The sequence below is a fragment of the Anomaloglossus baeobatrachus genome, chromosome 1 (genome assembly GCF_048569485.1).
Source record: "Anomaloglossus baeobatrachus isolate aAnoBae1 chromosome 1, aAnoBae1.hap1, whole genome shotgun sequence".
Classification (NCBI taxonomy): domain Eukaryota; kingdom Metazoa; phylum Chordata; class Amphibia; order Anura; family Aromobatidae; genus Anomaloglossus; species Anomaloglossus baeobatrachus.
Window position 1 is genome coordinate 2,186,804 of NC_134353.1, and position 12,001 is coordinate 2,198,804.

Below are 12,001 nucleotides of genomic sequence, written 5' to 3' on the forward strand. Positions count from 1 at the left end.
CTTAAATGAGATACAGTACCCTGTGGCGACCGAAATCTCAAGGGCGGTGCAGATTTCTCTAAAAAGCTCATGAAAAAAACGCACCATGTGCACATACCCATAGTGGCCTGTAACAGATGGGATTGTATTTATGAATAAAGCAGAATAAAGCAGATTTGGCACAGAATATTGTGTTTTCTTTTATTGTTCTATGTCCTTCATTGCGACCAGTTATAACTTATTTCTTCACTATTTGTGTCCTGCAGTTTCTCTCAGGTTTCAATATTAGGATATAACATTTGGGAAAAAATATACAGCCTAATATTCCATAGCTAGAGGTCAGCATGGCGAAAATCTCCACAGCCACCATGGACTTCCCTCTGGTGCTCAGATAAGCCGGGATCATGGCGATCCAGACGCTGATGAACACCAGCATGCTGAAGGTGATGTACTTGGCCTCATTAAAACTGTCTGGTAATCTCCTCACCATGAAAGCCAGAACAAAGCTGACAGCCGCCAGGAGCCCCAGATAACCCAACATGAGGTAGAACCAGAGATCTGAGCCTTCATTACACTGAATGATGATCGTCCTAGGGTAAAAGTGGTATTCAAAATCCTGATATGGCGGAGACACTGATAACCAAAGAGCACAGATGAAAGCTTGGACAAAGGAACATGTCCCAACTATATAATAGGACAATCTGACCTCCACTAAATTCCTCCAAGAACTGCCTGGCTTCGTGGCTTTGAAGGCGAGGCAGACCATGATAGTCTTGGCCAAAACAGAAGAGATGACAACAGAAAAGGAAAATCCAAATGACGTTTGTCTCATTTTACAGGTTATATTCACCGGGCGACCGATGAACAAGAAGACACAGAGGAAGGAGAGCAAGATGGAGACCAGGAGGATGAAGCTCACCGTATGGTTATTGGCCTTCACCACAGGAGTGTCCCAGTAGAGGAGGAACTGCCGTATGATGAAGCAGGTGACAGCGCAGCCGAGGATCACGGCTGCAGGGAAGAAGGTCGCCAACGTATCCTCTTCGTAAGAGAGAAACTGGTAGACTTTAGGGACACATCTAGAATGATAGATATCTGCCCATTGATCTTCAAGACACACGAAGCAGATTTCACTGTCTAAAGAAAAAAGGGAAAATTAGTTTTGTTAAATGATCATTTTCTCTTTTTTTTTGCCATTACACCTATTACAGGAAGCAAGTGAAGTCCAAAATATTACGAAAGGTTGAGATGAGCGGCCACATGTTGGAGACCACGGCAGATAAAGCCATATGTTCCTAATGTAAAGCACCCAGGGTGCAGTAATCAAATTATTGCATGAAAAATTTCCAAGAGCCCCAAATCTGATGGGTCAGACAAGGGAACCAGACAGTACGGTCTTATGAAATCCATATACAATAGTGGGCATTTTGAGAGCACTTTCCTGGTGTGTAAGAGGCATAACTCAAATTCATGAAATGCAGCAATCTAAGCATTCTACACATACAGTGGGAAAAATAAGGATTTGATCCTCTACCAATTTGCAGTTTTCCCCCTACATAGAATGGAGAGGTCTGTAATTTTTATCGTAGGTTTCACTTCACCTGTGACAGAATAAAAAAAATCTAGAAAATACCATTGTATGATTTATAAATACCGTATTTTTCGGACTATAAGACGCACCTGACCATAAGACGCACCCTAGTTTTAGAGGAGGAAAATGGGAAAATAAAAATTTAAGCAAAAAATGTGGTCATGACACACTTATGGGGTGAGGATCTGCTGCTGACACTTATGGGGTAATGTCCTGCTCATATACTCCCCATCCTGCTCATATACTCCCCATCCTGCTCATATACTCCCCATCCTGCTCATATACTCTCCATCCTGCTCACATACTCCCCATCCTGCTCATATACTCCCCATCCTGCTCATATACTCCCCATCCTGCTCATATACTCCCCATCCTGCTCATATACTCTCCATCCTGCTCACATACTCCCCAGGCTGCTCATATACTCCCCACCCTGCTCATATACTCCCCAGGCTGCTCATATACTCCCCATTGCTGCTCATATACTCCCCATTGCTGCTCATATACTCCCCATTGCTGCTCATATACTCCCCAGGCTGCTCATATACTCCACAGGCTGCTCATATACTCCCCAGGCTGCTCATATACTCCCCAGGCTGCTCATATACTCCCCAGGCTGCTCATATACTCCCCAGGCTGTTCATATACTCCCCAGGCTGTTCATATACTCCCCAGGCTGCTCATATACTCCCCAGGCTGCTCATATACTCCCCAGGCTGCTCATATACTCCCCAAGCTGCTCATATACTCCCCAGGCTGCTCATATACTCCCCAGGCTGTTCATATACTCCCCGGGCTGCTCATATACTCCCCATGCTGCTCATAACAAACCCCTATCCTGATCATATACTCCCCAGGCTGCTCATATACTCCTTATAGCTGCTCATATACTCCCCAGGCTGCTCATATACTCCCCAGGCTGCTCATATACTCCCCAGGCTGCTCATATACTCCCCAGGCTGCTAATATACTCCCCAGGCTGTTCATATACTCCCCAGGCTGTTCATATACTCCCCAGGCTGTTCATATACTCCCCAGGCTGCTCATATACTCCCCATGCTGCTCATATACTCCCCAGGCTGCTCATATACTCCCCATGCTGCTCATATACTCCCCAGGCTGTTCATATACTCCCCAGGCTGCTCATAACAAACCCCTATCCTGATCATATACTCCCCAGGCTGCTCATATACTCCCCATAGCTGCTCATATACTCCCCAGGCTGCTCATATACTCCCCAGGCTGCTCATATACTCCCCAGGCTGCTCATATACTCCCCATTGCTGCTCATATACTCCCCATGCTTCTCATATACTCCCCAGCCTGCTCATATACTCCCCAGGCTGCTCATATACCCCCATCCTTCTCATATACTCCCCAGGCTGCTCATATACTCCCCAGGCTGCTCATATACTCCCCAGCCTGCTCATATACTGCCCATGCTACTCATATACTCCCCAGGCTGTTCATATACTCCCTATTGCTGCTCATATACTCCCCAGCCTGCACATATACTCCCCAGGCTGCTCATATACTCCCCAGGCTGCTTATATACCCCCATCCTTCTCATATACTCCCCATTGCTGCTCATATACTCCCCATTGCTGCTCATATACTCCCCAGCCTGCTCATATACTCCCCAGGCTGCTCATATACTCCCCAGGCTGCTCATATACTCCCTAGGCTGTTCATATACTCCCCAGGCTGCTCATATACTCCCCAGGCTGCTCATATACCCCCATCCTTCTCATATACTACCCATTGCTGCTCATATACTCCCCAGCCTGCTCATATACTCCACAGGCTGCTCATATACTCCCCAGGCTGTTCATATACTCCCCAGGCTGTTCATATACACCCCAGGCTGCTCATATACTCCCCATGCTGCTCATAACAAACCCCTATCCTGCTCATATACCCCCATCATCCTGGTGTATGGCTGCATCCTGTGGCACATAAAAAAAAAATAAACGTTCATACTCACCTTACATCACCGCACTCCCTGCAGCACCGCTCCTCTTACCGTCTATGTCAGCCGCAGCGCCGCTGAGTGGAGCCGTCCCCGTTCCCCTGCAGCATCGCGATCTCCTCCTGTCTGTCCCGTGTGGACACGTGCGCACATCGATGACGTCATCGCTGTGCGCGGCGGCACTAGTCTCCATGCAAGTCAGCTGACCGGAGAAGACAGGAGGAGATCGCGGTGCTGCAGTGGAACGGTGAGTGATGTGTACTGATTCACTGCACCCCGCGCTGATGATGATGCACGGGGAGCAGTGAATACAGCCGCAAATGATCACTCCAGGCTGCAGTTGCCAGGGGTGATCATGCGGGCCGGCTGTTTATCCCCCGCCCATCATCCCGCCCACCTGTCAGTGCCGCCTTCAGCGCTGAGAGATGGGCGGGATGATGGGCATGCATATTAAATAAGCGGGTCCACGTGGTCACGGCAGGCTGCTACAGCCAGCTCGTGCCCCCGATGACCCGCTCCACCGCAGCACCCTCATTCCCCACAGCCCTGTATTCAGACCATAAGACGCACACCCCACTTTCCCCCAACTTTTGAGGAAAAAAAAGTGCGTCTTATGGTCCGAAAAATACGGTAATTATTTGATCACCGACCGACCAGCAGGAATTCTGCTCTCACAGACCTGGTATTTTTTCTCCTACTCTGCACTCATTACCTGCATTATTTGCCCCTGTGTGACCTCATTACCTGTATAATAGACACCTGTCCTCCCACTCAATCACACTCCAACCTCTCCACCATGGCCAAGACCAAAGAGCTGTCTATAGACACCAGGGACAAAATTGTAGACCTACACAAGGCTGAGATGGGCTACAGAACAATAGGCAAGCGGCTTGGTGAGAAGGCAACAACTGTTGGAGCAATTATTTGAAAATGAAAGAAACACAAGATGACTGGCAATCTTACTCGGTCTGGGGTTCCATGCAAGATCTCGCCTCGTGGGATAAGGATGATTTTGAGAATGGTCAGGAATCAGCCCAGAACTACAAGGGAGGACTTGGTCAATGACCTGATGAGTGCTGGGACCACAGTCTCAAAGATTATCATTAGGGTACGTTCACACGAGCGTGAAAAACGGACAAGTGCAATACGAGAAAATCTCGCATTGCACTCTGAGTAATGTTAGTCACTGAGGGAGAGCAGTTGGTCAGCTTTTCTCACATCCAGATTCTGGATGCGAGAAAAGTATCAACATGCTGCGATTTCATCCGGAAAACATCCGAGACTCGCCAATACAAGTCAATGGGTGCGAGAAAAAAAACGAACGCCACATGGACAGCACACTGACCATCCTAGTGACATCCGTTTTTATGGATACAATTCTATCATGTAGCAGAGAACACTGTAAATGCTCCTGTACATGACTGTAAATGACTAATAGCTGCTGAGAGAAAAACGGATGGTACATAGACAGTACACTGACAGCACACGGATGACAAGTGAGAAAAAATCGTCCTACTCTCCTAGACGAGAAAGGAACCATGTTTTCACACGTTCACGTCAGTCCAGCCTTAGTAACACACTACATCATCATGGATTAAAATCCTGCTGAGCATGCAAGGTCCCCCTGCTCAGGCCACCACATGTCCTGGCCAGTTTGAAGTTCTACAACGACCATCAAGATGATCCAAAGGATGCATGGGGGAAGCTCACATGGTCAGATGAGACCAAAATAGAACTTTCTGGTATCAACTCCACTCGCCATGTTTGCAGGAAGAATAAGATTGCGTACAACCCCAAAAACATCGTCCCAACCATGAAGCATGGGGGTGGACACATCATCCCTTGGGGGGCTTTCCTGCAAAGGGGACAAGACAACTCCACCATACTGAAGGGAGGATGGATGAGTTCAAGTATCCCGAGATGTTGTCATACAACCTATTTCCCTAAGTAAGAGCATTAAAGATGGGTCATGGCTGGGTCTTTCAGCACGACAATGACCCAAAACACACACCCAGGGAAACTAAGAAGCGGCTCCGTAAAAAGCATTAAAAGGTTCTGAAGCGGCCTAGCCAGTTTCCAGACCTGAACCCAATAGAAAATCATTGGAGGAGCTGAAACTCAATGTTGTCCAGTGACAGCCCTGAAACCTGAAAGATCTGGAGAAGATCTTTATAGAGGAATGACCTGAAAGATCTGGAGAAGATCTGTATGGAGGAGTGACCTGAAAGATCTGGAGAAGTTCTGTATGGACGAGTGACCTTAAAGATCTGGAGAAGATCTGTATGGAGGAAAGACCTTAAAGATCTGAAGAAGATCTGTACGGAGGAGTGACCTGAAAGATCTGGAGAAGATCTATATGGAGGAGTGACCTTAAAGATCTGGAGAAGATCTGTATGGAGGAAAGACCTTAAAGATATGGAGAAGATCTGTATGGAGGAGTGACCTGAAAGATCTGGAGAAAATCTGTATGGAGGAGTGACATTAAAGATCTGGAGAAGATCTGTATGGAGGAGTGACCTGAAAGATCTGGAGAAGCTCTGTATGGAGGAATGACCTTAAAGATCTGGAGAAGATCTGTATGGAGGAGTGACCTGAAAAATCTGGAGAAGAGCTGTATGGAGGAGTGACCTGAAAGATCTGGAGAAGAGCTGTATGGAGGAGTGACCTTAAAGATCTGGAGAAGATCTGTATGGAGGAAAGACCTTAAAGATCTGGAGAAGATCTGTATGGAGGAGTGACCTTAAAGATCTGGAGAAGATCTGTATGGAGGAAAGACCTTAAAGATCTGGAGAAGATCTGTATGGAGGAGTGACCTTAAAGATCTGGAGAAGATCTGGATGGAGGAGGGATCTTAAAGATCTGGAGAAGATCTGGATGGAGGAGTGACATGAAAGATTTGGAGAAGATCTGTATGGAGGAGTGACCTGAAAGATCTGTTAAAGATCTGTATGGAAGAGTGACCTAAAAGATCTGGAGAAGATCTGTATGAAGGAGTGACCTGAAAGAATTGGAGAAGATCTGTATGGAGGCGTGACCTGAAAGATCTAGAGAAGATCTGCATGCAGGAGTGACCTGAAAGATTTGGAGAAGATCTGTATGCAGGTGTAGCCTGAAAGATCTGGAGATCTGTATGTAGGCGTGACCTGAAATATCTGGAGAAGATCTGTATGGATGAGTGACCTGAAAGATCTGGAAAAGATCTGTATGGAGGAGGGAGTGACCTGAAAGATCTGGAGAAGATCTGTATGGAGGCGTGACCTTAAAGATCTGGAGAAGATCTGTATGGAGGAGTGACCTAAAAGATTTGGAGAAGATCTGTATGAAGGAGTGACCTGAAAGATTTGGAGAAGATCTGTATGGAGGCGTGACCTGAAAGATCTGGAGAAGATCTGTATGGATGAGTGACCTGAAAGATCTGGAAAAGATCTGTGCCGCCCCCGAGCCAGCAGCCGTGCTGCTCGGATCCGGATCTGCGGTATGGCTCGAGGGACTATACCGGACACTTCAAAAAAAAGGGGGGACGTATTTGTACGGGGGTTGTTGAAAACTGTCTGTGACGCCATCCATGGTGTGTGATGAGATGTCGCACCACCGCTGCTGCTGTGAGGCTCCCAGGGGTGATGGGCCGGCAGCTGGATGTTATACCTCCAAGGCATGGTATGTCAGGGACAATAAAGCCATCCGGTATCCGTTCCCAGCGTTTCGCGGAATGTACTCAGCGGTCGGGGTGTGGGTGCCGGAGCTACTCTCGTCTATTTCCTCCGGTTCCAATTCTACAGCCACAGGGCCCTCCGCTCCTGCGACCGGAGCGAGAGCTGCTGCATCTTCGCCGACCACTTCGTTCGCGGGCGCCGCCGCTCCAGCGGCGGGCGCTGCTCCACCATCATTATTGGGCACGGACATCATCCCTCTGCTCCCCCTTGGTTTTTCGGGAGCAGCGGGATGATGGCTTGCTAGTTTTGTTTTCGGCCTCAGGGTCTTCCTTCCGGCCAAGTTACCAGGGGGCGGGGCTTAAACTTTGTGCCCTTTCTCGGGGAAGAAGACGCTGGGCTGTTGTTTTTCGTGCCTAAAAATTACGGCAAAAATGGCGATTTTCAAAAGTTTGCAGCTGACTGTCCATAACAAGGCGCACTTTCACCAAGTAAGTGAATGGGTAGGAATCCTGTTCGTGACGCCAAGTTTCGAGGTGTGCCACCCCCGTGCCAGCAGCCGTGCTGCTCGGATGCGTATCTGCGGTATGGCTCGAGGGACTCTACCAGACCCGGGGGTCACGTGGACACTTCGAATAAAAAAGGGGACGTATTTGTACGGGGGTTGTTTAAAACTGTCTGTGACGCCACCCACGGTGTGTGGTGAGATGTAGCACCACCGCTGGTGCTGTGAGGCTCCCAAAGGCGATGGGCTGGCAGCTGGATATTAACCCCTCCGTGGGTAAGGATGGATGCCCCGGAGCCTAATGTCTCTGTGCAGGGGACGATAATGGCAAGGGCCAGCGCACCCGGTCAGGCCGGGAAAGTTACTCACTGTTGAATCATTTCACACAAGTCTTTTGCTAAACCAAGGTGATGGTGGCCGGCTGCCGCAGACGGGCGTATCTGGTCCCACACCCGGGCTGGTGGCTACTGCCCCTTTCCTCTGCATTTTGTGTTTTCTTATGTAGACTTCCCGGTGTGTAAGGCAGGAGTCCACTCCCGGTCCTCTGGTTGGGAGCTGTGCCCCTCAGACGCTGACCCGTTGGATCTACCGGGCCCTGGCGGATGCCCTATCCCTCTCTGTGGGTGGTTGTCTACTTTTCGGGACTTAGGTTGGGACAGGACCTGGAATCCTGCCCTCAATCGGTTAATTAGCTAGGCCGTCGCTGCAGGTCCTGGCTTCAGGGTCCGAGTACCCCCTTGTGTGCATGGTTTCCGGGTCGGTTCTCCGGTGTCGGTTCCGGCGGGCTACCACCCTGCCCCTGTCTACCTCGGATCTGCCAAGCCGTCTTCCCGTCTCCTACTGGCGGTGACCACCGTCTGCACACCTAGCCAATGTGTCAGGGCTCCGACCCTGACACCTGTCAGCTTCTCCTCCTCCCCTTCTCTCAACTTGAACCTCAAAACTTATCTGTTTGTTTTCCCGCCCCAGGCTCTCCATACCCCTAAGTGGGCGTTTTCCTTCCACCTGGTCCCGCCCACTGGTGTGTCTGTCCTTCCCTGAGGGGGTGACTAGGGTTTTGTCGGCTGATTTAATCCTGTGTGGGAGCGATGTTATGCGGGGGTCTATTCTGTGTGACTACCTGGTTTTGCCAGGGCGTCACAGATCTGTATGGAGGAGTGACCTGAAAGATTTGAAGAAGATCTGTATGGAGGAGTGGCCTGAAAGATTTGAAGAAGATCTGTATGGAGGAGTGACCTGAAAGATCTGGAGAAGATCTGTGCGGAGGAGTCCCTGCTGCAGTGTGTGCAGACCTGGTGAAAAACTACAGGAACCGTCCAACCTCTGTAACTTCAAACAAAGGTTTCTACCAAATATTAAACTTTTTTCTCTATTGTATCAAACACTTATTTCATGCAATAAAAGCAAATTCATTTTTTATAAATCATACAATGGGATTTTCTGGATTTTATTTTTTATTGTGTCACAGTTGAAGTGAAACCTACAATAAACATTATAGTCCGCTCCATTCTTTGTAGGGGGTAAAACTGTAAAATCGGCAGAGGAGCACATACTTATTTTCCTCACTGTACATTACATATATAAAAACTGAGGATAACTGAACAAGAAAACTAATTGTGTATTTGGGGACAGGTAAGCTTAGCAGCAGCGCTCAATGCCAGGAAGAACCAATAACAGCAAGATAGATTTTGGGGAGCATAAAAATGATAAAATCCTGTAATCACAAAGTAATATTAAACCCCAGTACTGGCAAAAAGGAAGCCGCCTGGCCCGCCATCCTCCCGCCAGTAATTCACGGGGATATAGATAGGTGTAGTCCATGCACATCGCTCACTGCTGTGATAATCTGAGCTGTGCTCTCGTTATAATACAAAGTGTCCCGGAGAGTCCCGAGTAGTGAAAGTGAAGAGGACGGAGCTCATCAGGTAATTATTAATATGAGCCCTGTATAAATCTCACATAAGACCACAACTCAGAGAATGGATCTGTGGCGCCCCTGAGGCTTCCGTCGCCACATGAACATTGCACCCCAGCCAGCGATGTGATGGCCCATCCTGGGTAAGGAAGGGAGTAAACGCCGGTCCACAAGCAAATCTGCACTACACCCATTGTTAGGCACACACAGGGACCAGGGACAGTGGCAGCAACCCCCCAGCCTGCATGCTGGGGGGCCGTAAGACCCTTCCCTGCTCCCATAGGTTAGAGCTTAGCAACTGGGTGGGTGGGAGGAGCGAACCGAGAGTAGAGTAGAACAAGGAAGGTCAAGTTTAGTCAGTCTGCGGGAGGCAGAGGAGAGAGATTGAGTGAGGAGAGCTGAGAGGAGTGACGCTTCCTGGTGGAGACCCTGAGGCCCAGATAGGCTCAGGTGACACCACAGCAGAAAACCACTGAAGGGATCCCAGGGCCACTGTAAAGCTTTCAAGCACAGGGCCTGTTCCACAGAAAGACCAGGTGGAGGGATCAAGCTGCACACAGGGGACGGTCCCTAGAAACTGGAGGAAGAGAAGTCAATTCCAAAGGTGAAAACCGAGGCCCAGGGTGGTTGCAAGCCCCCAGGGCACCAGCCCAATGCAGAACCTCTTGGAAGAGGGCCAAGTTCCAGCTAGGCGAGCCCCCTTGTCCTGAAGCTGTAGCGGAGGCCAAGCCAGGTTCATCCAGCAAAGGCAAGGCTTAGAAGTCAGCTGAAGAGAGGAACACAATAGAAGGGTGCACCGGCTTTTATTCTCAGATCTACCCGGGATCGGCGGAGGTCCCTGACAGGGGGTTCCAGCAGTCCAAAGGCATCAGTGCACTGCCAACCAGGAACTGTGAGTAAACAACTTGAAACTGCACCCTTGGTGTTGCCTCTATTATTTCGTCTGCACTGCACCATCTACAACACCTCATAGGCTCTTACGAGCACCAACTGTTGCCCAGGGGCACAGCTCCACCTGTGGGGAGCAGTACCACCATTGCTGCCGTTCCATCACCCCCGGAGGCCCCATACAGCAGCGGTGGCTTAATAGCCACAAACCACAGGTGGCGTCACGAATATAAACTTTAAGCACCCCCACTGAAGCCATATTAATTGACTCCCGCCAGGGTCACGGATTCGGGCCCCGCCATCACTGACTACCCCCCGGACTAGTCCAGCCCAGCACCGGGTGTTCCATAGCCCTGGGGTGGGCGAGTCAACCTTGGCGTCACGAACAGGATTTCGTGCCCGGACCCACCGGGTACTGTGCGCCTTTGAAAGGACTGTGTTTGAATTGTGCTTTACTGTGGTGAAAGCCTGTCATTAAAGAAACTGCTGAGAGCGGGAAGAAGGGGGGCATGCTAGAGAAAGGAGCGCGGAGCTGAGCCCCACCTACGCTGCCTGAGAAAAGGAGTGCGAAAAAGAGGCCCCGCCCCCTTGTCTAACGAAGAGCGGGAAGTGAAGCCCGCGATGAACAGCGGAGGAAGTAAAATGGAGTAACAGAAAGCTGAGCAGCTGGCAAAAGTGATCCTAAATGCCAGACCAGACAAACGCAAGAATGTACTGGATCGTAGGCGGAGTGATGCCAGAGGTGGGCTGGGTGCCAGTCTGGCGCCAGGCGCTGGTGCAGCCCCCGGCCCTGCCTTCAGCAGGGAAGTGGGTGCAGCCGAGCAGGGCGAGCGAGGACTCGAGCAGGCTGGACGCGAGCAAGTACCAGGCCGGTAAGATGGCAGAGAGTTTGCGCCTGAGCACCCCGGGGAAGAAGCTGGCAGAGCCAGAGCTAACCCTACTCCAGGAGGAGATAAAGCTTCTCACCCGAAGGCTGAACCGGCTGACAGAGGCGGGTGAGCGAGGAGGCGTCGGCCGAACCCGAGTGCGTGGAGGAGCACGAAGCTGTGTCCGAGGTCATGGGTCACAGAAGACAGGCCGTAGTCAGCGACCCAGGTATGCAGACCCTCCTTACCTGGCCGACCCCAGCACACCGCGTACCATCGCCCAGCCCTCCTGCAGGCTTGCAGGAGGCCCCCCGCAGTGCTCCCTGAAATAGGGCCCACCGCCGCCTGTACTGGTAGCAAAGACGGAGCCTCCGACACTACAGGCCCCGATTACCTGGTAGGTCCTCTGCCCAGTCCACCTACTAGCCCTGCCGGTGTGTCATCGCCGAGAGTGGGATGGGACACCGCTTCGGTCTGCGACTGGGGCCTGCAATCCCCTCTGCTGCCTACCTAGACCCCGCTTGCTAACCAAATAGCTTGTGAATGGCAGCTCGTCCAATTCCAGCGGGAGCGGGAGCTCCGGGAGGAGAAGCGGAGGGCAGTGGAGGCGTCCAACCTGGCCTCCAAGGCGCAGATAC

The 12,001-nt window shown here is 50.5% G+C and overlaps 1 protein-coding gene across 1 annotated transcript in view; it reads right to left on the reverse strand.

Moving 5' to 3' along the window:
* Positions 1-217: 217 nt before the first annotated feature.
* Positions 218-12,001, reverse strand: part of LOC142303663 (vomeronasal type-2 receptor 26-like) — a 136,169-nt gene continuing 124,385 nt past the window's right edge. Inside the window, exon 6 of the mRNA XM_075345235.1 lies at positions 218-1,116. Within this exon, the coding sequence (XP_075201350.1) occupies positions 218-1,116 (899 nt within the window). The remainder of the gene's footprint in view (positions 1,117-12,001) is intronic.